This window comes from Canis lupus, chromosome 19 (assembly GCF_048164855.1).
Source record: "Canis lupus baileyi chromosome 19, mCanLup2.hap1, whole genome shotgun sequence".
NCBI lineage: Eukaryota > Metazoa > Chordata > Mammalia > Carnivora > Canidae > Canis > Canis lupus.
The window spans coordinates 10,449,293-10,475,965 of record NC_132856.1 but is presented as its reverse complement, the minus strand read 5'-3'; the positions used below and the strand labels follow the sequence as shown (position 1 = coordinate 10,475,965).

The 26,673-nt window shown below is 43.5% G+C and overlaps 1 protein-coding gene across 6 annotated transcripts in view; it reads right to left on the bottom strand.

Annotated features, from left to right (window-relative positions):
* Positions 1-25,754, bottom strand: part of SRGAP3 (SLIT-ROBO Rho GTPase activating protein 3) — a 252,785-nt gene extending 227,031 nt beyond the window's left edge. For all 6 annotated transcript variants that reach the window (XR_012011608.1, XM_072785280.1, XM_072785281.1 and 3 more), the window contains exon 1: positions 24,946-25,754. Coding sequence is in view for 5 of the 6 variants with exons in the window: in XM_072785280.1 (XP_072641381.1) it covers positions 24,946-25,012 (67 nt within the window). In the remaining variant the exon portion in view is untranslated. The remainder of the gene's footprint in view (positions 1-24,945) is intronic.
* Positions 25,755-26,673: the final 919 nt, after the last annotated feature.

The window sequence follows — 26,673 nt, the reverse complement described above, 5'->3', positions numbered from 1 at the left end:
TATCTTGGAGTAAGGAAGCCAACCAATAGGCCTATAGGTAGACCTCACTCCCCTTGACTTGTAGCAGACGTCAGACATTGAGCCAACTAACTGTACCTGATGGTTCCCTTTTTCTGGTAAGGTTCTAACGATTCCTACCACCAGATACTAGAGCTTCATAAGAAGATTCAGTTCTTCTAAGTCTCCCCCAGGCCCCTGCAGCTGATAGAGAGGTTCAGAGGCTGGCACAAGGAGCCTGTGGAGAAGATGGTGCTTCGTGTGAAACTCGGGGCTTCCCAAGCAGAATTCGCCAAGCTCAAGACCCACCTGAAGGCAATACCATCTCTAGTAAATCCTCCTGGTCTCTCTGTGCCCTACCCGCCCCCACTCCCTCTCCTCAAGGATAGCCGCCGGTTCACAGAACAGAGGAGACTGCTGTCTGCAAATATCGGCAGGGCTGTGCTGTGGAAGCAGCAGCCATTGTTCCGCACGGCTCCAGAACAGGCCCACAGTGGAGATGTTACAAGGATGAAGATTTGGGTCAAAGTAAGAAAAACCATCAGAAGCCTTGGAGCAGTCCAAAAGAATAGCTGGGCATGTTCACTAGATGCAAGAACTGGAGCTTAAAAAAAAAAAAGAAAGAAAGAAAACCAACTGGGGACTTGTGGTATTCTGTGAGCCACAGATACGTATTAGGAGCAACTATAAAGGCAACTCTGCTCCCTCCACCACATCCCCCACCCTACACCATGGGCCCCCAGCTGCCAGCCCCACTGTCAGGAAGATGAACGAGCAGAGTCTGTAACTGCATCCTAAAGATGTCTCCGACAGCGCAGGGCATTTTGATGTGGTCTTGAAAACAAACCATTATCTAATGTATTAGTCAGGCTTAAATAAATAAATCAATCTCTTCTCCTTATCTTGAAACAACATACCGTATAGAGTTAGCTTCAGGAGAATACTTTCAATTTGATGCTCATGTTGGTACTGTTTGCCTTCTTGGTCCACATTGTCTTGACACCTATAGCAAGTCTTTCCTGAGACACAGTAAAATTTCCCCCTTGGTCCCAGCTGCTCTGATGACGCCTGTCTCTCTTTGAGGTCCCCCTAGACACACCTCCTAGAAAGTATATTCCAGATCTGCCACCAAGGCTATATTTTAAGTCAGACTCATCCCAAACATGATACTCCCTCCAACTTTGCAGAAAATTAATCAGTGACTTTTATATAATGAAAATAAAGTTCGATGACATTTTTGGGTCTTTTTTTTTAAAGAGGAAAACCACCACCATTATACCAGGGAGTGATAACTCTAGGTACCTAGAGGGACCAGGTACAGCAAGTGAACTAGTAAAGCAGAGGAGGTTAAGGAAACAACAGTGGCCAAGTGAGCTCAAGTCCTATCAAAGGAGAGCTACGGGTGCTCAGCTCCAGCTGGTGCTGTCACGCGGGAACTCAGACCCAGGCTGCCAGACCTTCTGACTTTTTTTTAAAAAGGTGCTAGAAATCCAGATTTTATGTGAAATCTCCTCATTTTTACATGCTGGCATCTAAATCGCATTTTTCAAAGACACAGTGCAGGCCAAATCAAACACATCTGAGGACTGGATTTGGCCTGTACACCATCAGTTTGCAAGCTCTGCATAAAAGTCCAGCTTAAACAAATTACCAGTAATGTGCAAAACAGATCCTTCCCTCTCTCAGCCCCCCTCTATCTCTGAGAAATGAGGCCGGGGGTCAGGGATAGGGTTGCAGGTGAGATGAGGTTTAGGGATGAAGAAGGCCCAGTGACATCTGTGTCCAAATTAACGAGGTAGGAACTGGAAGTTCACATTTCCATTTTGACAGAGTCAGATCAAAATGGCATCCAATCAGCCTCTTCAACATATCTGCTCTCTTCTATCAAAAAGCAAGATTTTTACTTTTATTATGAAAATTATCTTCTTCCAGTGGGCTGCAGAAAACAGAATCACAAGGTTCACCGAGACCTTATCTGTCACCTTGAACAAATCTCCCTCTGATGCCTAAATCCCTACTCTGACCGTCTTTTCCTGAGGCATATCACCCCAGCCTCAAATTCCTCCTATGCTAGGGAGATGAAGGCTTTCTGAGACTGCCTGGCTGTCCCTTCAAGACAGTTCTAATTGTTAGAAAGGTCTTCCAGACACTAGTCTTCTTATAAACCCAGCCCAAAATCAGATTAGGTTTTTGGCAGCTGCCTCCCCATGACTCACACCAAACTTATTGTCAACTAGAACCTTAAGTCTTTTTTACAAGCGTTGCTGCTAAGCTCATCTCTCCCTAGTCTGTACTAGGCCAGCTGGGTTTTTAGACATAAGGGCAAGACTTTACACTTTTTTCCTTATTAAATTTCAGCCCACCTACATCTTGTGATGAGGTGGGCATCTTTTCACAGGTACAAATCTTTGTTAATTTCCCAGGTACTTTTAAGAGGACCTTGACCCTACCTCTGCCCATGAATTGGTGAAGCTGATGGCTCTGCACTTAATCAATAACACAGATGGCACTGGGGCATTTGCCAGTAAATACAACCTGCTGTCTACCTTCTCCAAAGCCTGGTTGCTGTAAATAATATTTATGGAGAGTCAACTGAATCCTCCATAATGAGGAAGGAGGAATGGAGGTTGGTCCATTCCATTAGATCAAAAACCTCAAATGCCCCTAGGAATCAAGCAGACAACAAAAATGAGTGAAGTGGGTCAGGCAGGCTCTGGAGCAAGTGGAGCCCATACCCCATTTGAAGAGGACAACTGATTTTTGCCTCTCTCTGAGAATGAGGACCCAATATGCCTAGATCTGCCCCTAGCACAAGAAATGACAAAAATCTGGGGTTTTTATGTGAACTCTCCTTTTTTGTCCAAACTTTCTTGATTTTTAGTATATATATTTTTAAGTAAGTTCTACACCCAACATGGGGCTTGAACTCATGACCTGAGATCAAGAGTTGCATGTTCTACTGACTGAGCCAGCCAGGTGCCCCTTAATTTTTAAATGTTGGAAACTAATTCACTTCTGTGTTCCGAAGGACAAACCACTTGTGTCTAAGTTTGCATCCAAGCTGACAGTTCTGCTCTAAATGTTCTAAATTTCACTCCTGGAGCAAATTAAGCCCTCCAAATCAGAGTAAGAATGATAGAGAGCATTACTGAGTGTTTCCCATGTTCCAGACACTGGGTTACATACCAAGTATGGATTATCTCACGTAATCTTCACGAGAACCCAATAAGGTGCCCATTTTAAGGAGACAAAAACTGAGAGGTTGAAAGGTGAGATGATTTGCCCAAGGTTAAACAATTAATAAGTAATGAAGCTGGAACTCAGTCCTAGGTCTGTCTGATTTTGGAGTCCAATAGGGAATTCTGAGACCATGGTGTTTGAACAGAATCTCTTTAAGTGGACTATGCTTTGATGTTAAAACTATTTACTTACATTGAGGGATTTTTAACTATTAAAAATGTGTTGTAGGGCTGCCTGGTGGCTCAGTTAAGCGTCAGACTCTTGATTTTGGCTCAGGTCATGATCTCAGGGTTGTGAGTGAGATTGAGCCCCGTCAACTCCACACTCAGTGGGGAGTCTGCTGGAGATTCCCCCCTCCCCACTCTCTCTCCCTCTCTGCCCCTCTTCCACTCACAGTGGCCTGTGTTCTCTCTCTCTCAAATAAATAAATCTTTTTTTTTTTTTTTAACGTGTTGTAGTGACTACTACTGAGGTAACTAAGGACACCATCCACCACATCACAGGATCTTTAATGGCCTCCAGCAGCTGAAGGGTCCTTCCCTCCATCTTTCCCACAACTCCTCTGAAGGATGGGTCAGGGGCACACAGAGCAGCATTTCTCAGGGGAAAATGTCTTGTCCTTGACTCCAATGTCAAACTCACCCTTGAGGAGAAGTGAAGAAGGATATACTTAAATAATTACAGGGAGTCTCTATTACGAACCTGAAAGGATGATGGCAAGTTGGAGGCTTTTTTATATCATAGATATTGAATTATTTGTCCTGCTGTCCTTCACTTTTCATTGTACAACCCCATCTGATGAGCATAATTGAGACAAGATAGAATATCTTGGCCTTATCCAGGAGTGGCAAAGCTAAATGCCTGGAGAAGTCAGGAAGCTTAGGTAAATGAAATAGCAGAGGGGAGATAAGGGTGCATGAGGACCCAAGAGCTCCTGCCCAGGAAGCAGCAGGGACTCAAGTATGCATGCCTCAATTTAAAATAGAGGCTGAGGGACGCCTGGGTGGTTCAGCAGTTGAACATCTGCCTTCCACCCAGGGCGTGATCCTGGAGTCTGGGGATCGAGTCCCACATCAGGTTCCCCGCATGAAGCCTGCTTCTCCCTCTGCCTCTCTCTCTCCTCTGTGACTCTCATGAATAAATAAATAAAATCTTAAAAAAAAAAAAAATGGGGGCTGAGACTCAGCTCTGCCAGATTTATTACCATGTGGGAATGGGGGCCCAGTGCAGCCAGATCACCTAATTTGTAAAAGTGAAAAATACAGATGTGTATATGAAGTTGCCCAACTCTACAGTACATCTCAACAGAATACATCACTGGCCTGCAGACCACCTCCTGCCTGGTGAACAGTGTTGGTTAGAAAACTACATTGAATTTTTCAAGTTGTGTTGAGCTGCTTTTACACATCTGGAAAAGGAGAGGGACATCAAAGAGGCATTCTTAAACCCTTGAGGGCTGAGCAAGCACACTATGGAGAACTGAGGATGCCGAGTGGATGTCACAGATTCTCCATTGATGTCTTCTGCAGAAGGAGAGAGCCACACCCTGAGTTGATCATAAGCTTGGCTGTTAAGCTCTTGGGGGCATTAGAAGAAAGGTCGGGGGGCGGGGGGGATCATGACCTTCAGGGAGCTGAAGGCCAACTCTATTCACTCTTCCTAAGCCAGGGTCAAGATGAAGGGCATGGAAATCCACCCTAAAGGAAAGGTAACATTATGGACTGGCCAGGTGTTAGGATACCTTCATGGACCAAAATTGCCAGAGGTACTTCCAAGGAGGTCAAAGGTCAAGTCTAGGTGGGTCCAGACTTCTGACTCTTGTCTTCTCCCTTATGGCAAGTTAGGCCTAGTAGCATCTCTGAGAGGAGTCAGAGGAATTATCTAGGCTGGTCCCTAAAACGAAGGGGTCAGAGGTTTGAGCTTCAGGTCAGTTTTGGTTACTCTGAAGCAACAGAGTCAGGATTCAAGTATGGACTTGCAAGGGAGGCCTGAATGCCTAACCCACCTAGGCTAAATGAGTTCTCTAGGGAAGAACAGCTTAGCACTAGGGGTACTGAGCAGGAGCTTTGGTGTTCATTGCCTGGTCAGTGACCTCGACTGTATATTTCCCTCTGGAGCCTCTTGGGGAGGGGCCAAGAGCTACCTGGACAAAAGACAGGATGGGGTCAGAGTCCAAGGTATAGCATCCTAACTAAATGCCAATTTGTTCTCACCCCTATTCATATTTCTATCTATTCATAGGAGAAACTCTCAGGGCTCAACAGGCAAAAAAAAACAACAACAAAAAAAAAAGTTGAGCTTCTCTTGAAGAGTTGGTGGTCTTCTCTTATAGATTAAACTTCACATTTTTAGAGTCTGTCCCTCATCCTATTGTATTAAGATCTCTCTGCTTCCTGGTTTTATTCACCACAGGAGGTGCTATTTCTCCTAATGATCACCCACTGTTTATGGAACAACTACTATGTGTCTGTTCTGGCCTAAATGCTTTATAGACATGCCCAAGGTGGGCATTACTATTCCTAGTCTGCAGAAGTCCAGATCACCGAGCCTCAGAAAGGTTAAACAATTTGCCCACGACTCATAAACGGCAGAGCTAGAATCTGAACACAATCTACTGGATTCTAGAGCAGTATGATTCTTACAGCTACAAGTATTAATAGCTAACACTGACGGACGGGGTCCTTACTATGTGCCAAGCACTGTGCAGAAAGCTTTACATGCTTTATCTCATTTAATCCTCTGGATTACTTTTTGAGATAGGACTATTATCTCCACTCTACATATGAGGACATTGAGTCTTAAAGAGATGAAAAGACTTGTCCAAAGTCACACAGTTAGAAAGCAGCAAAGCTGAGCTACGAATCTTGGGCAGTTCAGTAGCAATAACCATGCTCCCAATTACCAAGCCTGCTGTCCTGGCATTCTCAAAGTGGATGGACACACTCACATCTTCATCCAAATACTCAATTAAAACACTGAACAGAGTAGCGCCTTTTAGCAGACCACTGGAGACTTCACCTAGGCTGACAACGCCCATGCAATCATTGGCACTGGATTGGACAATTATAAACCCATCTAATGGTGCCCTCAGGCTTAATTGGTATAGGAAAATAGAGAAGAAATTGCAGATCTGTAGCTATGCAGGAAAATGGTCCATAGGACCAAAACCGAGAGATGAGGCCCCTCTTTCCTAACTGTAGGTCTAACTCAGGGTTCTTTTTTCTAGACTTGGCTCCAGTCCTCCCCATGCCCATTCAGATGATAATTATCCAGGTCTTAGGGGTACTGGAGCCCCCAAGTTGAGCCTCAGATAATCCTTCCAGTTTTGTCAAGCAACTGGAAGTCTTCCCACTTCCAGGGGAAATAAGGGACTTTGTGGTTTACTGGCCAAGGTCTGGGGTAGAGGCCAAAGAGGGCCTTTGTCTAAGTTGCCCAGAGAAGGCTTATTCCCGGGCTCTGACAAACAATAAAGGAAACTGGTGATCCAGAGGGCATTTTGTTTCTTGGGAGACTTTTCTTCAGGAGTATCAGGATTTGCCTTTTCACAATCTCTTTTCATTCTTCTTGCCCTCCTTGGAACCAACAGTCCTGCATTTGACAGTAATGAGGATGGAGGGATGTGGCTCTGTCTCTTTAGAAAACTGGGCAATTAAATTTTCTTTAATGAAGCTCTTTTCTTTCTCCTGGCAATATCATTTCTGTTGTAGACTTGGGTGAATCTTTTTTTAATTATTTTAAATAGAAGTAGAAGGCAGTGCTTCCTGAAAGAGCATCTTAATATTTTCATAAGCCTAAACCTAACTGTGCATGTATTTTTCTATCCTTGATAACTATTCCAGAACTTGCTTTGAAGGCCTCCTGTGTGGCAGGCACTGAGCACAAGAATTCGAGAATGAATAAAGCAAGGCCCCTGCATTCAATGAGCTCACAGAGAGACAGACACATAAACAACCCCACGGTAATAGCAGCAGCTCCAAGGGAGGAGCTAGGCAAAAATAGAAATAATTAACATTTCTGCAGCACTCCAGAGTTTACTTTCTCACACACCACCTCATTTGATCCTCAGAGCAGCTAGCCTTTAAAGTAGATAACACCCTCATTTCACAGGTGAGGAAGCAAGGATACAAAATAGAGTCATGCCTTGCCAAAAGACAGATCAGAGATGGAAAATCAGGTCTTACAAACTCTAAACCCCGGATTCAATGGCTCCTGATTTAAACCCAATAAATTAAGTCGTTGGGCTTGACTACTCCACCCCATCCTCATCTCTTAGAATTTTGACAGAACAGGGAGAAACATCTTCTGCTTCCACTGGGGAATCACCCACTAAAGTAGTATATATTTCATTTCAGCCATCATTCTTTCAATATATAATGAGCACCACAAGAAGTTAAGCATTACTTAACTATCTGTTGCTGCAAGTGTCTCTTCTTTTCTTTCCCTCTTTCTAGGGTTCAGCTGATGTCTGAGCATCATCCACAGCAGGAAATTTTGGCAGTAAATTCCTTTCTTATTGTCAACTTTGTCGGCTTTTTAATTAGAAAAGTAATCATGCTCATTAATTTAAAAATCAATCAATATGAAAGAATATAAGGGAACAAGGTCTCCCTTCGACCATCCTGTCACTACTGTCCTGCCCTCATCTCTGACCTACATTCTTTTCCTACTCCCCAAAAGTAAACAGCATTACAAATCAGTAAGAATTATCAGACTCTTTTTATACACACCCAATACATAAAAAACACACATTTTTTTATTAAAAAAAAAAAAGCCAAGATTGTATTATGCACATACACACATACACGCATATACATACACACTGGGAGTTCAGGGGTTTTCTTCTCACTCATGTAGTCTACATAATTACTACATGTTCTTTTGCCTTCAAAAAAAAGGATACAATGACAGTCAAATTGATGAGTTTATTACAGCTCAGGTCCAAGTATTTCAAGTTCATAAATCCTGGGGCACTTAAAAAATGTAGGTTCCCAGGCCCCATCCCCCAGAGGTTCTGATTGAATAGGCCTCGGGTGAGTCCCCAGAATCTGAGTTTGTTATCAGTTCCTCCCTCATGATTCTGATGCAGATAGCCCAGGAGCCACACTGGGAAAAATACTGCAGTAGTCCAAGAAAGCATCACATCCAAGACTTACTTTCCCACCTTCCTTTCCCAGCTACCCATGCTGGCAACTCGGCCCGTATTCACAGTTTTCTAATATTGCCCCATTCTCCTCTCCTTTCCAACCAGCTCCACTTGTTAAGTACGTCATCTGTGGCCTTAGGTTCACTGTCCAGGGCTCTAAGTGCTGGTAACCCTCTTAACAGGTTTTGCTAACATTTTCATTGTTCAGTAAATGTTCCTGTGTACCAAGAAGTGTACTAGAAATTCTGATGTGGGGGATCCCTGGGTGGCGCAGCGGTTTAGCGCCTGCCTTTGGCCCAGGGCGCGATCCTGGAGACCCGGGATCAAATCCCACGTCGGGCTCCCGGTGCATGGAGCCTGCTCCTCCCTCTGCCTGTGTCTCTGCCTCTCTCTCTCTCTCTCTCTGTGACTATCATAAATAAATAAAATTTTTTTTAAAAAACTTAAAAAAAAAGAAATTCTGATGTGTGTTACTTCAACTAATTCTCTCTCTCTCTTTCATACACACACACACACACACACACAAAGTGAGGTAGTATTAGCCCCATTTTCCAAATAAGGAAATTGGTAACATATTATCCCTATTTTTCTCTCTTTCTTGAATAAGAAAAGACTTACCCACTGTCATTCAGCTGATAAGCCAGAAGGCAAAATTCAGACCCAAGTGTGTGTGATTCCATCCAGAGCATGGTCCCCTGCCTCCTTTCAAGTCCATATTCTCGACTCAACCCCCTTCTGTGACTTTAGCATAACTTGTTCAACCAGGATGGATTTCAGCCCTCTTCAGTAGATCCCTGGCTTTAATTTCCCCTTAATAGCACTTATCCCACAATTGTATTTACCATCTTGAGTTTAACTACTACAAAATTCCTTTTCTGGAACCATTTTTGTCTTTTATACCAGGAGCTGTATGTTTCTCTTAGAAGTACCACTTCCTAACTCCTTCAATATTTTCATGGCCTCTGACTCTTCTCTAAATGGAAAGATGGTTCTGTCTAGATTCTAAATAGCTCAGGAAATGATGGTGGTGAGATAAGCTTGGCCAGTATGGTTCAGTTTTACAGATCAGTATCAGAAATCACCTACAACATTTTCTTTCTTTTTTTTTTTAATTTTATTTATTCATGAGAGACACACACAGAGAGTCAGAGACACAGGCAGAGGGAGAAGCAGGATCCTCACAAGGAGCCCAATGTGGGACTCAATCCCAGGACTGGGATCACGCCCTGAGCCAAAGGCAGACGCTCAACCGCTGAGCCACTCAGGCGTCCTTCACCTACAACATTTTCAACTACTTGCATCCATTTGCTGTAGGTTCCCCCAACAACTCCATACCACCCCCTCATAACACTCAACATTTTTATCACCACAAGCTAAAAATCTCTTCCGCACAGAATTATAAAGTCTATGAGGACAGGGAATATAATAGGAGCTCAATAAATATTTGTTAGTGAACTACCTCACCACATTCTCAACATTTCTTTCCCAATATTCCCGATAGCACAACAATTGCATGTTTCTGGCAAAGAGCAGTGGGGCCTTTGCCACTTTCGGCACAGAGTATTGATGGTAATATTATGCCAAATATGAGATCGGACAAGGCAGAGATACTCAAGGTGGGGCTTAGGCAGGAGGGTCAGGCCAAGACTAAAGCCCTGTATTAGCTGAGGGTCAAAGGACTAATAAACTTCAAAGACCACAACCAAGCAAAAGGTCAGGAGCCCAAAAGGCTGGGGTAGAAGGTCAAGGAGTTATCAGTTACCAGGTGTCAGAAGCCAGGAGGTAACTGTTGTGCTGCCTCAGTTTCCTCAAGAGGTTGTATCTTTGAGAAATCCAAAACTTACTGTCTGGAGAGGCCACTGATAAAAATAAAGACACTGTAAAATAAAAAATAATGTAATAGCCAATCTGTTTATAAATGCCCTACGAAGACAACAGCTGGACAGCAGCCATGTTGCTCAGTTTGCATTCTTTAATACACACAAAATTAGAGAAGTGACACTTACTCTTTAATGTCCCTGAAGGTGGCTCAGGTGTTTCATTGGTAAGGATCCTCTCATGTCATTCCGTCTGTGTCTCTCTTGCTCCTTTTAAGGCACTCTAAGCTATGGAAGGTGCCCCTACAGAGCTGTCTGTGCTCCAATCGCTGAGGGAGAGCTCTACCCACCTATAGGAATCCAGGCCTTCCTGTCTGACAAAGAGTTGGAAAACTTACTAGTCTAAAATAAACTATATTCTGAAATATTCCCACCAACCATCAGAAGCAAGGGGAAAAACAGGTTGTCACTGTCGGAAGCAGATCAGCAATCAGGAATCTCAAAAGTACTACAGATGACCAGGGACACTGGTAAAGAACGAGGATAGGTAGACCAAAGGAAAGGTACCAGCAGGGAAGGGCAACATGCTGCTGAGGCTAAATTCTTTGTCCTAGACAACACTCTCCTCTTAATACTTCCTGCCAAAGGCAGGGAACTGCTGCTTGGGTACCAACAGGGAAGTGAGAGTCTAGGGGACTGGGAAGGGGGAAAACTTTAACTGCAAGTGGTTAGGATGGATGTCAGGGGCAGTTCGTAATGAGTCAACTCAGTGCACCCCAATCGTATACAAATCCAGTGGGACGAAAAAAAAAAAAAAATCCAGTGGGACAGAAATGGCAACACAAGCCAATCATCACAATAGAATGGTTTCCAACAAACCAATCCCCTGTTCTAAAGGACCATCAAAACATGTGGAAGGTCATGCTTATTGATTAATGTTCTTACTTGACAAAGTCTGTATATTTTTAGGCCATACTCTATCCAGTTTAAGCTCTAGGCCTAGGGTGATTTGTCCATCAGCTTTATTTTTATGACTTTTCATTGAAGATCTATGATCCCATTTTTTGTCATATATATATATATATATATATATATATATATACACATATATATATATGAATACATGAATAAAACAGATTTGGTAGACAGATATAAAGTCTGGAAGGTAATAATACATGGAATGTTTATAGTGGTAACTCAGGAAGTGGCTTCTAGATTTTTTTCTTTTTTATATTTTTCTGTATTTTAGAAACTGTTAAAATAACAAGCATATATTATATCCATAATCAAAAGGGGGGGAAGGTAATAAAAAAAATAAGACTCTCGTCCTCCATCTCCAAGATCAAAGATTCATAGGACCTAATGGTTAGAAAGGAACTTCAAGCTCTCCTCCTTTCTGATCCCATCCCCAACCCCTACTCCATTCCATCTACTCTGTACTTCAGCCACATCGAACTTCTCACCATTTCCCAAGTACCCAGGCTCCTGCATAACCCCATACCTTTGCACATGCTTTTCTCTCTCATGACATGGCTTCTGCCACCAGCTGAGCTTCTTATCCATCCTTCAAAAGCCTACTCAAAAGTGCTTTCTTCTATAAGAACTTCTCCAGCTCTCCCAGGCAAAGCTGTCACTCTCATTCTCAATTCCCAATGTGTATGTGGTTCTAGCACTATCCCAGTACTTATTATATTTATTATAATCAACTAGTCTAGTTTTGTAACTATCTTTCCTAGAAAACTGTGAATCCATCAAGACAGAGATAGGACTATATTTTATTCATTTTTGTGTCCCCATATCAGACACATACTAAGAACTCAATTAACAGAAAATATTGGATTCCCTGCAGTATCCCTGCAAGTGGCCACATGGTCCCTCTACCTCATTCCCTCTAATGACTTGGACAGCCCTGCATAGACACAATTATCTATTCTTTGGATTCTTTATCTTCCTGAATTACCTTTCTGTCAGGGTTTGGGGAAAGCCTAAATCTGTTTCATTATGTTCCTCTGAACTGCAATTCCCGGTACAATCTCATGTGCCCTGAAACAGAACACCCACATGTGCTTATGTGCAAAGTCCATCAAAAGGAAATATATGTTCATTTATTCATTCAACAAATATTTTGATCACCTATTATATACCAAGGTCTGTTCCAAGAGCTAACAAAACACAAATGGACAACAGAAACAAAAGTCTCATTCTCAGAGACTTTCAATTCTGGTAAAGAGAAGAAATAAATAAAGAAGGGAAAATATCATATAGCCATAAGTGCTCTGCTGAGAATTCAAGTCAGTTAATCTACTAGTTACTTCATGGCTATTTAAGGTTGGGTGGTCAGGAAGTGACATGAGGGCTGAAAGCTGAATACCAAGAAGGAGCTAGCCATGTGACAATCCAGGGGAAAAGGATTCTAAAGAGAGGTAAAAGCTATGTGCAAAGGCCCAAAGTGGGTTATAAGCTTGGACTGTGGAGACGTAAGGTGGCCAAGGTGGGCAGAATATGGCTTAAGCCTAGCAAGGGGTTTGGATTCAACTTTTTTTCTTTTTATGATTTCTTAAAAGATTTTTAAAATTTTATTTGACAGAGAGAGATAAAGTAAACATGCACACACAAGAAGGGGGAGAAGCAGGCTCCATGCAGGGCTCGATCCCAAAACCCCGGGATCATGACCTCACCAGAGGCAGACACTTAACTAACTGAGCCACCCCGGCACCCCTAAGATTTTATTTATTGAGAGAGAGAGTGAGCAAGGGGAGGGATAGAAGGAGAGGGACAGAGAGAATTCCAAGCAGATGTCATGCTGAGCATGGGGCCAAAGCAGGAGCCCAAATCAGGGCCTGAACAGGGGGCCTGACACAGGGCCTGATCGCAGGACCCTGAGATCATGACCTGAACCAAAATCAAGAGTCAAGTGCTTAACCGACTGAGCCACCCAGGTACCCCTGGATTTGACTCTTACCCAATGAGATGCTACTGAAGGGTCTGGAACCAGAGAGTAACATAGTTAGATTTTTTTTTTTTTTAAGATTTTATTTATTTATTCATGAGAGACACAGAGAGAGAGAGAGAGAGAGGCAGAGACACAGGCAGAGGGAGAAGCAGGCTCCATGCAGGGAGCCTGACGTGGGGCTCAATCCCGGGACTCCAGGATCATACCCTGGGCTGAAGGCGGCGCTAAACCACTGAGCCACCCGGGCTGCCCTATAGTTAGATTTAAATTGTGTAAGGAGTACTGCTGGCCACTGTGCAGAGAACAGGCTATAAGAATAAGAGAAAAAGCAGGGAGACCAGTTAGGTCACTGGCTTTCAACTAGGCCCGTTTTGCCGCCACACACCCCCCACCCCTTCCAGGGAACAATCAGCAATGTGTGGAGATATTTTTGGTTGTCACAGCTTGAGAGAGGGAAATGGGTGCTACAGACATCAAGTGGGTAGAGGTCAGGACAGCCCCTACAACAAAAACTAATCAAACTCCAAATGTCAGTAGTGTAGAGACTGAGAAACCCTGAGTTAGAAGAATGTTGTCATGGTCCCAGCAAGAGGTGACAGGGGTCTGGGCCAGGATGGTGCAGGTGGCAAAGAAAGGAGATTCACTACAATTAATATCTTGAAATATTGAAGGTTTTTCTTCCATATTTCTTTAAGGGCTTCTGAACCAGATTCAGGCAAGGAAGGCATTCTATGTTCATTGCCTCAGGGATAATACAGAGAGAATCAATTCTTGGCTTTTGACTTTCAAAAGCCTACCCCTCAGGGAGAATAGAAAGAATGTAGATTATGGACAATAGCTTTGAGGGAATGTCTGTCGGGGTGACAAAGAGCCAGGATACCACCCCTAATCTATACCTAGATAAAGATTCCAGGGGTCAGTAAAGGAAAGTGTATGTAGATTTTATGGATCTATAGGAAAACAGCCTGCACCGTGCCTCACCCCAAGCAAGCCAAGGGGAAGAGGGTGACAAAGGAACTCCCATGTAGACTTGGAGAATCTGAGAACAGAGAGGAGCTGGGCTGCTTCCTCAGCCAGACAGCTCTAGAGAAGCACTGGAGGAGAAGCAAGAGCAGGGTTCAGCAAGACAGGCTTAAGATAGGGACCCTTGGGTGGCTCAGCTGTTGAGCATCTGTCTTTGGTTCAGGGCGTGATTCCGCGGTCCCCAGATCAAGTCCCACATTGGGCTCCCTGCATAGAGCCTGCTTCTCTCTCTGCCTCAATCTCTGCCTCTCTCTCTCCTTCTCTCATGAATAAAAAAGAAAAAAAAAAAGACAGGCCTGAGACAAATGTCCAGAGTCCCCCACAACTCAGCATGGTATGTGAGCACCAGGATGACTCCTGGTGCTTGCAAACAGTATGGAAGGCATGAAGAGAGGGACACAGGAAGGAGTCTGGAGACAGGGAGCAAAGAGGAAGGATGACTGGCATGGGCAGGCCACGGAAGACCTAAAGGGAAGGAAGCTATCTCAGTTGCCAAAGCAGATTGATGATAAACCACAACAGATGTCCCTTGGCACTGCCTCAGTCTCCTGGACCTTGGGGCACAACACTAAAGGGTAGAGGGGAAACCCCAAATTGACTTATATTTATTTCTGCCACCCCCAGCAGAAGAGGGAGATGAGAAGTGGAAATCAAGTTACAGAAAAACACATTTCTCATACACTTGGATTTGTGGCTGAGATCTGTTCATTGAGGCGCACAGGCTATGGGCTTCAACAAGTTCCTCTGCACCACCGTCCCCTGGTATCGATTGTACAATCCCAGGGGCAGTGCTGAGGTCCACTCAAGGCACCTTGAACACTGGAGCTGAGAGCATCCCCTCCCTGTCACACGCAGACGGCCACACACCACGCATATTGATCAGGGCAAGCTGTCGCCAAATTACCATTTAAATCAATGGTTGAGCGCTCTGTAATTGGAGATGTCAAAACCCACATTTTCTAAGTGACCTCAAAACACCGCATCAATATCACTTAGCTGAGCTAGATACACATTTGTTTTACTTCTTCCCCTCTTCAAACTGCCCTCTTAGAAAAGTATAAAAATTAGGGAACTGGTGAAGAAAAGAAAGAATCAGGATAATCCACAAATCGTGTAGTCTAATATTTTCCAAATGTAATATCAGGAATAAAGTCTTATGAAACACTCCATGAAAAATGTCTACAAGATTGAACAAGTTTGAGAAAAGTCCATGGCCCCTTCTTGGCACTTCGTACTTAACACATTCGAGGTTCCCAGAAGTCCTGCGGGAAACAAACCTATTTAACTTAGTTTATGTTAGAACTTCCAAGACTCATTTTCACCACAGAACTATTTTTCCCACCTAATGCCTCTTTACATCCAATTTTATGGGATACATTTCAGGGAACACTACTCCAAACATAAATTGGCCTAATGATTAAACAAATTAAGAAAACAGAGCCAAAAATCCCACTCCTGGCCAGCCAAGATATTTTATAAACATCAATAAGCATCAGGAATGAATCATTTACAAGTGAAATGAAGCCCAGGACACGACTTGCTGGGTCCTGTATTAGGCCAGAGGTTCTGAAACTCAGCATCTTGAGGAAGTCAACCCCTGTCCCCTCCCGGCAACAACAAGGAAAGGACCCAATTTCTGACCTAGCCTAACATCCCTTCCTATCCTTACCCTATTACATCCTTGCTTCATCCTGCTCTCCAAGGTACCACTCAGCTCTGCCTCCCAGGCAACCACCAGCACTTGAGCTTGTACCACCCACCAGAGCAATTCAACTCCATATATTTATTGATCACCAACTAGAGGCCAGGCACAAGCCTACAGCAATGGGCCTAGCAGAGAGAGCTTTCCTCCTCCTGGAACTATGGTCTACAAGTATCTACAAGCCAGAACCCTTCTCTGAACATCAGTTTCCACATCTGGGGTGGGTGGAGGGTGGAGAAATTGGAGACCTGGACTAGAAGACAACTCAGATTTCCGGTTCCATATTTCCAGGTTTGACAGAGGCAGATGTGATAGCCTCAGTCAAGTCTACAGGAATACTCCAGTGGGCACTTTGCCAAAGGTGACTCCATGGCGTGGGGGGGTGGGGGGGAGGGCACGCGATATGCGTGTGAAGGGATCTGACACAGCCAGGTGGAGTCCAGTGAGCACTAGGAAAAGTTGGATTAGAAGAGGAGTTACAGGGATGCCTGGGTGGCTCAGCAGTTGAGCGTCTGCCTTTGGCTCAGGGCGGCTAGTCCCATATCAGTCCCAGAGGGAGTCTGCTTCTCCCTCTGCCTATGTCTTTGTCTCTCTTACTGTGTCTTTCATGAATAAATAAACAAAATATTCAAAAAAACAAAAGGGGGGGGGAGTTGCAGTTTTAGAAAGGGTAGGAAGTCAAAGATTAAGACCCATCCCAGACAATAAAGGAACCCGTGGGTTTTAGAGCCACATTACCTTGGGATGTGGCTTCCAGCCTACCCATACAGCTGGAAGTCAGGAAGGTTCCACTTAAACCCTAGCTCTGCCACTGTTTTCTATGCAATGTCATAATTTATTTTACTTCTCTGAACATTAGAGCTTTTAATCAATAAAATGGGAATAATAATCACTACCTCAGAGAATTATTGAGATCACAAAATGAGATACTGTTATATATGACTGAGACCTGGAGCTAAATAAAAGTTAATTACCTCCCACTGCTAAATAGTTATATAGCTTGAAGCATGACTTGTAATGGCCACTGATGAATGAGTAAGTGAATGAATGAATGAATGAATGAGAGAAGTTTCTAGAAAGGAAAGGTTGTCTCTAACAAACTCTGGTGGTTGACAACTACAAAAACAGCCAATACAGATCCACAGATCCACTGAGATCCCCAAAATGGAAAGAGTCTAGAATGCACGCTCCACCATGACTGTGGCAAACATCACCTCATCAAACATCACCTTGGCTTTCAACACATCAGCCACCACCAAATCTCCACTATCAGGGACAAACAAGGAACTTCAGCAAACTTTGGAGAGTATTTCCTTTCTCAATAAAACCCCCACTTTCAATGAACAAAAAACACTCATAAGTTGAGTGTTTGTGTCTCCCCCTCCAAATTCATATGTTGAAGCCTTAATCCCCAATGTGATGGTATTTAGAGGTAGATGAGGCTTTGGGGAGATAACTCGATTTAGTAGAAGGTCAAGAAGTTGGGGCCCTTGTGATGGGATTAGTGCCCTTATATGAAGAGGAAGACAGACAGCTCTCTCTCTCTACACACTGAGCAAAGGCCATGTGAACATACACTGACAGGGCAGCCACCTACAAAACCAGAAACCAAATCTGTTGGTACCTTAATCTTGGACTTCCAGCCTCCAGAACTGTGAGAAATAAATGTCTATTGTTTAAGCCTCCTCTTTCATGGTATTTTGTTATAGCAGACTAAGATACATGTCAAAGCAAATAACTGTTAGCTAAAAGTCATAAAAGTAAAATTTCTTATTAGTAACTTAACAGTCACTCTCTCAACCTATCTTGTGCCCACCACATTGGAAAAACAAAATGACCATGAGCATTTCTGGCCTCAAGAGTTCATGGCCAAAGAATTGATCACAAGATTGTAATATAGGATAATAAGGCTCAGAATATGGGGAGGGGGAAGGCAGGTGTGAGGGAACCACTAAATCTGCCTAGGAGAGTTATTAGGAAGATATTGTAGAAGCAGGTATTATTTGGGCAGGCATTGAAGGATGGTCAGCAATTGGCCAGACAAAGAAAGGTGGGTGGGGGGGGATATTTTAAACAAAACAAAGGCACAAATGGGGAAAGATTTGGAGGTGGGAAGAAGTATGAAAGATTCACAGACAAGGATTGGTTTCATGTGATTATTGGAGCACAGGCTTATTATAGAGAAAACAGCTGAAGATAAAACAAGAAAACTGGCTGAGGCTCCATCACCTTCAACTTGTAGGCCAGAAGTTGCAAAGTGCTGGGCCATAAGCTAACACTGTCTTACTGATGGGTTTGTTCAGGTAGCATAGCGTTTCTTAAAAATTTGAGCTACATTAAAAATCAAGAGATTTTCATCATGGCCTTGGACTTGGCAAAAGAGACCTAGATCTGACATGAAAAGCATGAGAATAAATAGATAATCTAAACTTCATAAAAATTAAATACTTTTGTGCTTCAAAGGGCACCATGAAAAAAAGGAAAAGGATAACCCACAGAATGGGGGAAAATATTTGCAAATCATATATCTGCAAAGGGACGTGTATTTAAAATAAAGAACTATTATAGCTCCAAAAATGAACCTTTGGGCACTGTTGATGGTAACGTAAATTGGTGCAGCCACTGTGGAATACATCATATCGGTTCCTCAAAAACTTAAAATAGAAACACTGGGGGATCCCTGGGTGGCTCAGCGGTTTGGCGCCTGCCTTTGGCCCAGAGCATGATTCTGGAGACCCGGGATCGGGTCCCACATCGGGCTCCCTGCATGGAGCCTGCTTCTCCCTCTGCCTGTGTCTCTGCCTCGCTCTCTCTCTCTGTCTCTATGAATAAATAAATAAAATCTTTAAAATAGAAACACGGTATGACCCAGTAATCCCGCTGCTGGGCATTTACCCAAAGAAAACAAAAACACAAATCTGATTAATAGATAGATAGATAGATAGATAGATAGATAGATGAATGGATAAAGAAGATGTGATATATATATGTATATATGATGTGATATATACGTATATACACATACACACACATATATGATGGAATATTACTCAGCCATAAAAAAGAATAAGATCTTGCCATTTGTAACAACATGGACAGACCTAGAGGCTATTATGCTAAGTAAGTCAGAGAAAGACAAATACCGTAATGATCTAATTTATGTGTGGAGTCTTAAAAACAAAACAAATGAGCAAACAAAAGTAGAAACAGACCCATAAATACAAAGAACAAACTGATGGTTGTCAGAGGGAGGGGGTGGAGAGATGAGGGAAATCAGTGAAGGGAAGTGGGAGATGCAGGCTTCCAGTTATGGAATTAATAAATCACAGAGATGAAAGGCACAGCATAGGGAATATAGTCCACAGTATTGTAATAGTGTATAGTGACCGATGGTAGCTACACCTGTGAACTTAGCATAGTGTAACATATAGAGTTGTGGGATCACTATGTTGTATACATGAAACTAACATTGTGCATCAACTATCCTCCCTTTTGTTTTTTAAGATTTTGTTTATTTAGGGACACCTGGGTGGCTCAGCGGTTGAGCATCTGCCTTTGGCTCAGGGTGTGATCCTGGGGTCTGGGGATCGAGTCCCACATCGGGCTTCCTGCATGGAGCCTGCTTCTCCCTCTGCCTGTGTCTCTGCCTCTCTCTCTCTCTGTGTCTTTCATGAATGAATAAACAAAATCTTTAAAAAAAAAAAAAACATATTAAGATTTTGTTTATTTACTGAGAGAGAGAGAGAGCGTACACATGAGCAAAAGGAAGGGCAAAGGGAGAGGGAGAGAGAAAAACTTAAGCAGACTCTGCACTGAGCAGCACCAAGCCCCACTGAGTCCCATGCAGGGCTCCATCTCATGACCCTGAGATCATGACCTGAGTTGGACACTTAACTGACTGAACCACCCATCCACCCCATCCCTCAACTCAAAAAAGAACTCTTACAGCTCAAAAATTAAAAAGATAGCCCAATTTTTAAAATATTTTTAATTTCTAAATTTTAAAAATTTTAAATAAAAAATTTAAAAAAATTTTTAAATTTAAATAAAAATCAAAACATTTTGTTTTGTAGAATTTTTAAATTTTTTAAAAATTTAAATAAAAATCAGAACATTTTGTTTTAAAATTCAGATGCCCTTGAAACACTGAAAGAACTGATAACTTTGGGTTTACATCCTGCCTGGCAGCAAGGATGAGCTGAGCAGCAGCTGACTCCTCTAGGTGAGCTCACTAATCAGCCACAGTCCCCACTACTCACTCATTCAACGGCATCATCTCTTTAAGACTAAACTCATTCTGGTGCTCAGTTGAAAGTTTTTGTGTTCTGAGTTTTTTTTAATTTCCTTCACTGATTTTATCACTGTATTTCAAGAAAACTCTTAGAAAGTCAAGAATGTATCATATATTCTGTTATCACTCACAACACCCAGCACAAGACCAAGAACAAAGTAGATAATCAATGTTTAGTGAATGAATATATAAATGAATGAGTAAATAAGTACTTCTCTGTGATCTTCTTCAAAATCTGCTCTTCTTCCCCCAAACTCTGGACTTTTGCTATTAAAAAGATGGCCTAAAATGACTATGGATGTATAATTAAAAAACAAAACACCAAAGTCAGTCATTGTGTTTCTATTTCAATGTTCTATTAGGTTGCAATGGAAATGGGAACTCTGAATGAAAGAAGAACAGATCATTATGTCTGACAGCAAGGTGAATTAGAGCCCAGGATACTGAGAACTCTGGCAAATAAGATTATCAAACACTATCAGCAATCTTTGAGGGAATTGTGAAAAATAGGATAGATGCCAAAACTCTGGAGATCAGCAAATGTTATTGCGATTTTCAAAAGGGGAAAGAAGCTATAACGTGCCATTTCCAGACTAGAGAATGTGATGTCACTCTCAAACAAAGTTCTTGAACAAATTCATAAAGAGACACTTGTAGGCACCTTAGACAGAAGAGAGAGTCCATTCGGAGCCAGGACAGGGTCACCAAAACAAGTCCTACTAAATTCATATCATTTTCTTCTCTCTGACAAAACTCTTACCCTAGTGGATTGGAAAAATATGACAGGTATAATAAATATGGTACAATGAGAAGGTGGGCAGTGAAAGGGCTAATTCAACCCTTGGGCTATATTAAGAAGCATTAAACATTCAGCATAAAAGAGGTGATAATTATTTTCTTTCTCTGACCACATCCAGAGACCTTTATATAAAATTTAGTGCCACTCTTGAAGAAGATCTTTGATAGTATGATCTTTTGAAGGTCTATTTGGTAAAATATCTTTTTTTAAAGATTTTATTTATCTTTAAATAAATAAAAGAGAGGCAGAGACATAGGCAGGGGGAGAAGCAGGCTCCCTGCAGGGAGCCCAATGCGGGACTTGATCCCAGGACCCCAGGATCACAACCTGAGCCAAAGGCTGACACTCAATCACTGAGCCACCCAGGTGCCCCCTAAGATTTTATTTTTAAGCAATCTTCATACCCAGTGTGGGGCTCGAATTCACAACCCTAAGATCAAGGGTCACAAAACTTTTTAAATTTTTGTAAGTAATATCTATAATGAACATGGGGCTTGATTGAACTCATGACCCCACAAGATCAAGTGTCTCAGGTTCTACTAATGGACCCCGCCAGTGTACCTTGGCAAAATATCGTTAATAGCATAAAGCTCTCATCTAGATCTCTGGCATCTGCTGAGAAATTGAAAGATCTAGTTAAGTCTACATTCCTAAATGGCAACAATAGGCTGAACACAAGTAGTGACTTTCCATATGGACGGGACACATGATCTCAAGCCTACCATAATCACCACCACCCTTTCTTCTATTGCCCTCCATGAGGTGGTGGACCAACTATCGCAAGTCATCTTACTTGGCCAGCTTCACTCTTTTATTCTATCTGCCAAGCACCCAAAGGCACTGGAGTTTGCAACCCAGCACACAGTAAATCCAAAGGAGAGCAAAGATGATTAAGCAGCAGATAAGCATCTTGCATGAGCAAATGAGGATAATCATAGTCCAGGGGCTATGATCAGAATCTCCAAACATCCAATGGGCAGTCATGGGGAAGAAGTATCTGTCTTGTGCTATGAAATCCCAAGGGGAGGATACTACAGAATAAATAGGTGGACATACAAACCACTTACAACAGCCAGAGCTATCCATAGGTAGACTATGTAGGCGTGGGGAGTGATGCGTTCCCCATCACTGGAAATGTACAAGCACGTGATATACTACTATGTTGCAAATACATAATCCAAGGGATTCAAGTATTGGATGAGGCAAGAGAAGGCATGGATCTGAAATTTTTTACAATAGGAAAAAAAAAAACAGTTTTAAAACCTTCTCCTTAGGTCAAAAAATTCTTGAAAAAGAGATAAAAGAGAATAATAAGTCAACAAAGAACTCAGTACCATTTTTAAAAACCAAAAACTTCGCCTCCCTCAACTCACAGAGGACAAAATCTAAGTAAGTGAAGTGTTTGCACCAAACTGGCGAAATGTTTTCCAGGGAGAAAGGAAACTGGCATCAGGCGTTATTTTTGGTGATTGGTCAAACGCTCTTCAGAGGCAAAGCAACAAAGGCAAGGAATAAAAGTAAGAGAGTAAACAATGGAGCCCCATCAAGAGGCAGCCAGTCCCCACCACAAAACCGCCATCTGCTACTGACATCAATCCTTCAAGGGGCAGCTTCAGGCAGACGATGTCTTGGGAAACAAGATCTGCTGCCTTCACATTTCCAGCCTTGTGACCTTGGGCAAGTCATTCCAACCCATCAGGCCTCCGTTTGCTCATGTCTATATCAGAGCTCACACGAACCCTTTCCATACATTGTGCAGGCTGAGAGTAGTGCCGTTTGGGAGTGAGCCAAAGAAAGTGTAGAGCCCTGTATGTACATCAGTAATTAGGAGGATAATAAACAGAATTTTGAAAGAAAAGATTCCAGACGGTTTTGGGCACAGCAACAATCCTGACCTAAGGCTTGTGGGTATCAGTTCTAAAGGAATAAAATTCAACAGCTTTAACCAGAATGTAGAGACCTTTAGCGTCTGGAAGAGACAAGATCATCTGGACAAATTTCCTGCTGACATGTGTTACCTTGGACTTGCTGAGTAGTTGTTAAAATAAAAGTGAAAGGCAAAAAAGTATTTAAAAAAAAAAAGAACCAGCCAGAGGAATAAATGCTTAATTGATCCCCAAGCAAAGTTCACACAGGCCCAGTGGTAGTCGTAATCCAAAAATCCAAAAATCCAAAATACAAATGTTATTTTCTACCATGACAATGCTAATGAAAACCCCCAAAATGTCCAAAACTGAACATCCCCTTCTCTGTTGTGGCATTTTTGGGGGAACCTCAGTTAAAAAGAACAATAATAATCAGCTAACATTCATCTTACAAAATACAAACTCGCTAAAAAGTGTGTATGCAAAAGACTGAACCTGGGCTTTTGTATTGGAGCAGTCGGGTGAATTCAAATCTCTAACCACTAAAGGGCTTGCTCCTAAATTCTCAGCAAGGCTGAAACATCGTCTAAGTCACTGTTTTCCATACTGAACTGAACACTGGAGAAGGGTTTTCTGCTTATTTTGCCCTAGGGTTTACCCAGAGGTGATTAGCATGCCGGGTCTGACCAGAACTAAAAGGCAAAAGACGTTTGGCGAGACTGGAAAAAAAACAAAGCCCTCCCCTGATGGCTGCTCCCCTCCCAAAGGTTCCCAAGCATCTGAAGCGTGTGCAGCAGCTGTGGATGCCGGCCTCCCGCTGCTCCTGGGGAGGCGACCCGACTTCCTGGGTCACCGAGTCCGGAGCTGCAGCAGCACCTAAAAGCAGGTGTGGCGGTCTCAGGTCCCCCAGGGGCCCCAAATGACCAACTTGCTCAAACAGTCCACCCAGAGCCTCAAGGGCAGGCATCAATATGCCCTGAAGACATCTTCCGTCTTCAGCCTTTGCATGGAAGACCACAACACACCCTGTGTCGCAGCAAGGAGATCCGCAACCAGAAAGAGACCAGACACTGAGAGGCGCAGGCCCAGGCTTCCCTCGGGGTACATCCTCAGGGAAAGCGGGGAGCATGGTGCTTTTAGGTTTTCCTTGCCAAAGCTGAGCCTAAAACTCATGAAGGTGGGAGAACCCCAGTCTGGCGTGAATGAGGACTCCGCCTGCATTTATCTGATTGTGTCTGGTTTCTTATCTTGCCTTGCTAGTGAGGGTTAGGGGAGCAGCTTCTAAGAGGAGCGTGCACCCCATGGCAGCAGAGCTGGAACGCGCAGCCAGAGGTCATCTCACCCTGCTGGCAGGCTTCCGCAGGCACTACGGCAGCCAGGCAGCTCCTACCAGCCTCCTACCAGCCGAAAGGGCACACTAAGCTGTTGGCTTTGAATGAGGGCTGATGACCCCACACGCTCACCAGCGGATGGCCGGTGATTGGGGCTGCACACTGTGAGAGAATACATTTTCTTCACCGAGCTCCCTCTTTATGCCTAAATGCCTGCATTACTTCGGATCGATATGCCCTATAACAGTTAATCCATGGCAACCCAGGCCAGCAGAGAAACACTGACAAAGAATTGCAGCCCAGGGATGCTGCTTCCCTGTGCACATGTATGTGGCTTCCAGCCCAGAGAAAGAGGCAAGGGAAAGCAATGACAAAAACCAAGAAGAAGAAAGAAAAATAAATGCAGATCGTAAAAAACCATATTCGGGGGCTTTCAGCATGGAAGGGGGGAGGAGGCAGTGACTGTCAAAATGGCCTTAGAGTGACATGTCACCGCCAAGATGATGGAGTATCCGCGACACTCCTAAAGCCGGGCGTAGGATCCTCCTCACACACCTGCAATGCAGTGATTGCTGCCCGTTCTATAATCCATACAGCCAGCGCCAGCGCTCTCTGCAGTTGAAACCAGTCTGGACTTGTGCGGCTGCCACTGTTTCTACTCACAATAAGATTATTGATGCATAACAACATTTCGTGATGGCAGGGAGGAAAAGGGTAAAAGAAAGCCAAAGCAAGAGAAAAAGGAAAGGGGAGGGGAAGCATGACTCCCCAGCCCTCTTCTCACCTTTTATTTGGGCTTCATATTCGGCAATGATCTCTTTGTCTTTCTTGAACTTAGTTTGAGATGACATCTTCCAACGTGGCCAAAGGCACTGACAGGCTTTTGATTTATTTCTCTTTTTCTTCCCGAGTCCTCTCTCAAGCCCTGGTAATCACAGGCTCTAGTCGATTTCACAGGTTTAGGGGCTAATCTCTTTTACAAGGCTGCAGAACCAGGGGGGGGAAATCCCTCTCGTTCCGGGAGGAAAATTCTCTTTACTCTCCGGGGGGGAAAAAAACAAAAATGTCTCTAGGAGCTTGGTCTGGTCAGCTCCTCTTGCAAAAGAAGAACTCCCACCCTAGGAACACAGTAACCTGTCCCAGATTTTCAAGATGTTTCTTCCGCAGAAATAATAACCAAGAGCAATCACACACACATGCACACAAACACACTCACGCGTGCACTCTTACACTCATCCGGACACACACACACAGTCGTGATCTACACGCACACATACACACACATTCACTCACTCACACCCGCTCACCCACCCACCCACACACACACACACACACATCCACGAGAGGCGCGGCGCCTCCTTGGTCGCGGTCGCGCAGTCAGTCCCCGGCTGGCTTTCAAAAGCTCTGCTAAGGAGATGGTCAGGTTGCCAAAGGGCCAGTCATCTCGCATCCTCCCTCCCTTCGGCGCCTCGGGTCTGATGTACAGTGAGGATCAAAGCCAGGAGAGCGAGATGGAAGTTCTCCTGCTGCAAGGTTTAAGCTTCGGGTGAACCAGGGCTGGACTGCTCGCCCTGCAGGGCTGGCTGAGCGCTCCCCCACCCACCTCGTCACCAAGCTCCACCTCCCGGATTTTATAACAACTGACACATTGTAGCCTACAGGAGAAGAGAACTCACTGCAAGCAAAAAGGGGAAGAAATGCTCACAAAAGGGGAAGCAGCAGGAAAAAGAATCGGGTGGGAAAGGCCTGGGAGGCCCCTGCAAACTCCATTAACAGTCGGGTTAGGAATTTTTCTTCCAATAACTCCAAAAGGTTCACCTTTTCTTTGTACCTTGCAATTTAATTTAATTTCTCAAAGTAATGGCTATGTGACAGTTTGTTACTCTATAGGGATTGTCTAACAGAGGAGAGAGGCTGACCCATGTAGGCAAGCTCATTAATATTTGTTGAGCAATTGCGGGCTGGCAGGGACAATGCCAGGCATTTCAGACATGCAGCTTTGCAAAGCTGTTGAAAGCAGGCATGCTGGAAACACCCAGCTGCCTCAGTGTCTCTTGGAGGTTTAGGCAAATCAGTAACTCACTGAGTCTCAGTTTCCTCACCAGTAAAACAGGCTCTCTTTAAGGGCTTTTTAATTCATTCTTTCAACAAATATTTATGGAAAGCTTACTATAGGTCAGGCATTGTTGTGGATACAAGGATACAGCAATGATCAAAATAAGCACACACATTTAAAAATAAAAAATCCCTGTCCTCCTGGAGCTCCGAGGTCTCCACATTACACAACTCTGAGAAATCCCCACCAATCATGTTCATATTCTCAGTAAAGGCAGAACTCAGAATGCACAGTGAATGGTACCTCCTGGAGTTAGGCAAAGCAAGAGGCCCTAGAAGAGGAAGATGAAAAATAAACAAAATGAGTAAATGATACAATATGGTAGAAGAAGATAAGCGTTATGGGGAAGAAAATATTGCTGGGTAAGCAACTTAAAGAAGAGAGAGCTCTTAGGAG